Source organism: Sinocyclocheilus rhinocerous, unplaced genomic scaffold (assembly GCF_001515625.1).
Source record: "Sinocyclocheilus rhinocerous isolate Xijiao unplaced genomic scaffold, SAMN03320098_v1.1 scaffold892, whole genome shotgun sequence".
Classification (NCBI taxonomy): Eukaryota; Metazoa; Chordata; class Actinopteri; order Cypriniformes; family Cyprinidae; genus Sinocyclocheilus; species Sinocyclocheilus rhinocerous.
Genome location: NW_015642825.1, coordinates 386,620 through 392,488, shown reverse-complemented (window position 1 = coordinate 392,488; position 5,869 = coordinate 386,620). Strand labels below are relative to the sequence as shown.

General features: G+C 36.2%; 1 protein-coding gene across 1 annotated transcript in view; it reads right to left on the bottom strand.

Moving 5' to 3' along the window:
- Positions 1 to 5,869, bottom strand: part of med12 (mediator complex subunit 12) — a 47,812-nt gene that overhangs the window by 15,537 nt on the left and 26,406 nt on the right. The window contains exons 26-28 of the mRNA XM_016573875.1: positions 1,211 to 1,282; positions 960 to 1,120; positions 611 to 772 (exon numbers count right to left, since the gene is read on the bottom strand). Of these exons, the coding sequence (XP_016429361.1) occupies positions 611 to 772; positions 960 to 1,120; positions 1,211 to 1,282 (395 nt within the window). The remainder of the gene's footprint in view (positions 1 to 610; positions 773 to 959; positions 1,121 to 1,210; positions 1,283 to 5,869) is intronic.

The window sequence follows — 5,869 nt, the reverse complement described above, 5'->3', positions numbered from 1 at the left end:
TACATTGTAGCAAAGTGTAATTTCTTCATTGTTGTCACATGAAAAGATATAATAAAAAATTTGCAAAAACGTGAGGGGTGTTCTCAATTCTGTGAGATAGTGTATATATATATATATTTTTTTTTAATATATTTATAACTAAATTGTTTTTTTTATTTATACATTAACTTTTTTTTTATTACCTCTTTTGAATACCTAATTTACTATACATACATATATATGTATAGTAATTTAGTTATACAGATTACATTGTCCAAAGTGACAGTAAAGACATTTATAATGTTACAAAATATTTACATTTTAAATAATCCCTTATATTCATCAAAGAATACAAAAAATAAAAAATCAGTTTCCACACAAATAATAAGCAGCACAACTGCTTTTAACATCGATAATAAGAAATCAGCTTATTAGAATGATTTCTGAAGGATCATGTGACACTGTCATAGGAACGCATCTCGGAGGCCAGTATAATATTGTTTCTTATAGTTTAGAACGACTTTCAAAACTTGTAAGCAGAATATCTAGGCAACATGTTTAGGCACATCTGAGGCACTAAACATCAGGAGAAAAGCAACAGTGTAAATAAAGCTGGTGTTAAGTCTAATACCTTTTTTGTTTCTGCCGATCTCTTTCTTTCCGTGAGGAGGGTCCCAGGTGCTGTCCCTTCTCCAGCTCTTCACCCGCAGCCTTCAGCACGTGACCCTGCACTGAGGTGGGCAGCTTACCAATCAGAGGGGCCACTAACCAGACCCCTGAACGCTCGGAGGAACTGGAGGAAACACAACATGCAGGACATGAGCTGCGCAGCATCGCTTTCTTCTTACAGCTTAGACACTGATAGGAACACTGATTTGTGTTGTTTGAAGAAGAGAAGGCCAGTCCATCGACTCCATCAAACTGAAAATAAATAAGAGCACAGAGCCCTCAGCTACAAAGCAATGATTGGGGTCACCGACCTGAGCACAGGTTTGAGTTTGCTGGCACTGTTGCTATTGGAGACGGAGCTGCCAGAAACCGCGGAGCCATTCCAGGTGGGGTTACTAGAGTTCATCTCCGCAGACTTCTGGAAAACTTCGATGGTGGCCTTGGCTATGTTCTCCAGAAGAGAATACAGCTCCTGTAAAGAGTGGGTTCAGATGTACAAACCTTAAGAAAAGATGAGAAATCATCAAGCGGAGATGAACTCCGCAAACACGCTTCGGCTTACGTTATTTGAGCTTTGCTTGATCATAAGCTGTAGCTCCAGAGACGACTGTCTCATGGTCCACTGGTCCATGTTCTGTAAGCAGAAGAACAGACGGAATATGGAAAGAATGCTTTTAAAGCAGAGCTTAAGAGCCCCAGCTGGATGTTAATTGTTTATGAAGATGAAAACCAATCCAGAATAATGAGCTGCTGTGAGACCCACACAAATCATTAATGGCTTAAAGGCTAAAGGGTGTGAAATGAATAATTAAGCTCGGGGAAATGACTCTCTGTTCATTCTCTGCCGCTCTTCCATCGCTGACAGACGCAACAGAGCTGCCTGGTGTCTAAAACACCTGTTTGTCTTCACGTATGCAAGCCTGGTCTACTGGGTTTTAAAGCTGATATTTGCTTTTTCTGCACTGAGAGCATCATCAAATGGATTTGCAAAATCAATGACTGTTTTCAAACAGGTTTTCAGAAAACTCCTCCGCAAATGTGTATAAACCTGGTATATTACAGTGTTTCCCAGGACTCTGTGAGACTATGATGGGTGGACACCGAAATATCAAGAGAATATTTAGAAAAGTTTGTACATATTTAAGTTAAGCAAAAATGAAGGACTCCAACCGCTTTTCAGTCTGCAGTGATTTGTAGCAGGACTTTAAAGTGAACTAAAAACCTCTTTTTTTGTTGTGACAGTGTGTCAGTCCACATCACATTCACACTGGTATTTTTAGGAAGCCAAACAATAAAAAAAAAAAAATAATAATAATAATAATAATAATGAAATAAATTGAAATTATCATTATTATTACTATTGTAAAACAACTGCACGGTAAAAAATATTTTTAATATTTTAATAGTAAGTATACAGCTATGGAAAAAAATTAAGAGACCACCTGAAAATTCTCAGTTTCTCTGGATTTACATTGTGTTTGAGTAAAATGTAATTTTCATTTTATTCTGAAAACTACTGATAACATTTCTTGCAAATTTTAAATAAAAATGTTGTCATTTAGAGCATGCAATGACAATTGGTCAAAATAACAAAAAAGATGCCATGTTTTCAGACATGTTTATATTCATTTTTAGACAACACAATACCAATGTTTTAACTTCAGAAGAGTTAAAAAGTAAATATTTTGTGGAATAACAAGTCAATATTTGTTATTTTGACCAACTGTTATTTTCTTAAAGAAAAAAAAAAAATCTAAATGACAATATTTTTATTTGAAATTTGAAAGAAATTTTATCAGAACTTCATAGAACAAAACAAATTACCATTTTACTCAAACCCATACCTAGTAAATCCAGAGAAACTGAGAATTTTCAAGTGGTCTCTTTTTTTTTCATAGCTGTATATATATATCATACATGTGTCTTAATTTCTTCACAAGTGCTAAACCCTGGAGCTTTTATTTTGGTGGAAAACTGCAAGGAGGCCTTAAATCTCTATGACAGCAGGTATACAAACACTTCTCATTACTACTGTGTTTGAGTAAAATGTAATTTTCATTTTATTCTGAAAACTACTGATAACATTTCTTGCAAATTTTAAATAAAAATGTTGTCATTTAGAGCATGCAATGACAATTGGTCAAAATAACAAAAAAGATGCCATGTTTTCAGACATGTTTATATTCATTTTTAGACAACACAATACCAATGTTTTAACTTCAGAAGAGTTAAAAAGTAAATATTTTGTGGAATAACAAGTCAATATTTGTTATTTTGACCAATTGTTATTTTCTTTAAAAAAAAATTTTTTTAAAAACTAAATGACAATATTTTTATTTGAAATTTGAAAGAAATGTTATCAGAACTTCATAGAACAAAACAAATAGGCCTATTAACATTTTACTCAAACCCATACCTAGTAAATCCAGAGAAACTGAGAATTTTCAAGTGGTCTCTTTTTTTTTCATAGCTGTATATATATATCATACATGTGTCTTAATTTCTTCACAAGTGCTAAACCCTGGAGCTTTTATTTTGGTGGAAAACTGCAAGGAGGCCTTAAATCTCTATGACAGCAGGTATACAAACACTTCTCATTACTACCCTAGTGAAACAATGTAAACATGTAAACAAAACTTTCAAATTCATGCAACTGAAAATAAAGTGAACCTGGTGCACATTGTGCTCCCCGTTATATATATATATATATATATATATATATATATATATGTATGAGCATATGCAGAGAGTGAGTTTTCTGCATTTACTGTGAACCGAGCCACTCTGAAACACAGAGCATTAGAATATATAGGCTACTTAATTAATTAAATTACAGCCTTTTGCGATTTGATAAGTGCACTAAGCGATAATTTGCGAATTTGGATTATAGTTCGAATGACAGATACTTTGCCAAAGCAACAGCACAAAACACAATGTTAGAGGTCTTTTGTAATTATAGGTGTAAAAATATTTTTGGTTCTGTATGAAACTGGCAGGACAGATTATGGTATGGGAAACACTGTAATGTTTAAGGTAATATTTAAATGCATCTTAACTTAATGGTTTCGATGTGATGTGAAAATCTAAAATTTCACTCTATACTACTATAAAAAGCTCAGTCAACTCAGGAGCAGATGATGGGGTCATGTGAGAGCGTGTGACCTGCAGGATGCGTTTGATGCGCTGTCTCTGAGGATTCTCGCCCTCCTCGCTGTCCAGCTGCCTGTGTGGGTAACAGATGAGCTGCAGCAAGCGCTGAGCCTGGATGTTCACCAGCACTGGGTCCTGCAGAGCACTGCTGTCCTCCGACAGAGACTATCACAGCACATGCAGAGAGTGAGTTTTCTGCATTTACTGTGAACCGAGCCACTCTGAAACACAGAGCATTAGAATATATAGGCTACTTAATTAATTAAATTACAGCCTTTTGCGATTTGATAAGTGCACTAAGCGATAATTTGCGAATTTGGATTATAGTTCGAATGACAGATACTTTGCCAAAGCAACAGCACAAAACACAATGTTAGAGGTCTTTTGTAATTATAGGTGTAAAAATATTTTTGGTTCTGTATGAAACTGGCAGGACAGATTATGGTATGGGAAACACTGTAATGTTTAAGGTAATATTTAAATGCATCTTAACTTAATGGTTTCGATGTGATGTGAAAATCTAAAATTTCACTCTATACTACTATAAAAAGCTCAGTCAACTCAGGAGCAGATGATGGGGTCATGTGAGAGCGTGTGACCTGCAGGATGCGTTTGATGCGCTGTCTCTGAGGATTCTCGCCCTCCTCGCTGTCCAGCTGCCTGTGTGGGTAACAGATGAGCTGCAGCAAGCGCTGAGCCTGGATGTTCACCAGCACTGGGTCCTGCAGAGCACTGCTGTCCTCCGACAGAGACTTCAGACACCGCTCACCCACCCACTCCTGAACCAGAGAGAAAATATATTTCCACAAGATTTGGAAGATCACATCCTCATTTTCTAGCCAGTGGTTAGGATATGAAAAATGTGCTTCTTTGCAAAGGAAAATATGTGACCCTGGACAACAAAACCAGTCTCAAGTCGCTGGGGTATATTTGTAGCAATAGCCAAAAAAAAACACTATGGATCAAAATTATTGATTTTTATTTTATGCCAAAAATCCTTAGGATATTAAGTAAGGATCATGTTCCATGAAAATATTTGGTACATTTCCTAATTGTACAAACCAAAAACATAATTTTTGATTAGTAATATGCATTGCTAAGAACTTCATTTGGACAACTTTAAAGATGATTTTCTCAATATTTTGATTTTTTTCGCACCCTCAGATTCCAGATTTTCAAATAGTTGTATCTCGGCCAAATCCTATCCTAACAAACCATACATCAATGGAAAGCTTATTTATTCAGCTTTCAGATGTATTATTCAATGTATAATTAAAAAAATTGACCCTTATGCCTGGTTTTGTGGTCCTGGGTCACATATTTCCACGATTTGAGTCTATAGTGGTATTATAATATGGATTATAACAGCTAAAATCACTCCAAGTATGACAATCTGATCCTCTTAAAACCCTCACCTGTTGGCAGATGCTCTTCAGCACATACTTGGCATAAACCACCAGACTGGCCGTTTCAATCGAGACATTACGTCCTCCGGATTTTTTGGACCCCACGTCATCCTCTCCGATGTCGTCCAGTCCAGCAGAGTGGGAGAAGCCCGAACCCTTCAGCTCAGCGTCTCCTGGAGAAATAAACACAAAGTCACAGTTTTTAGGGACCAATCAATTCTGAATGCATTAACTGCCAGCTGGGTCTCATTATCTCCATCTCCCACTCCTCTGAACTTTAATTTGTTGCTTCTGGCCAAAATCCCAGACCAACATCCATAATAAACCTCTCTCCAATGAAAAAGTCCATCCCCTGTTGTCCCCTCACATTAAAATCAAACCACATTTTTGTTTTTTTAAACCGAGCATGATCTGTGCATATTTTTCTCCTGATCCAGACGAGATGACTTTTTCACTGGTATTATGGATAATGGACTATTTAGCTGGAAACCACAGTTTGAAGTTATATAAGCTTTTCGCTTCACAAGACATTAATTGATGGACTGGAGTGGTGTGGATTATTTATTTTATATTTACAAATATTTGTTTTTATCAGCTGTTTGGACTCTCAATCTGACGGCACCCATTCACTGCAGAGGATCCATTGGTGAGCAAGTGATGCAATG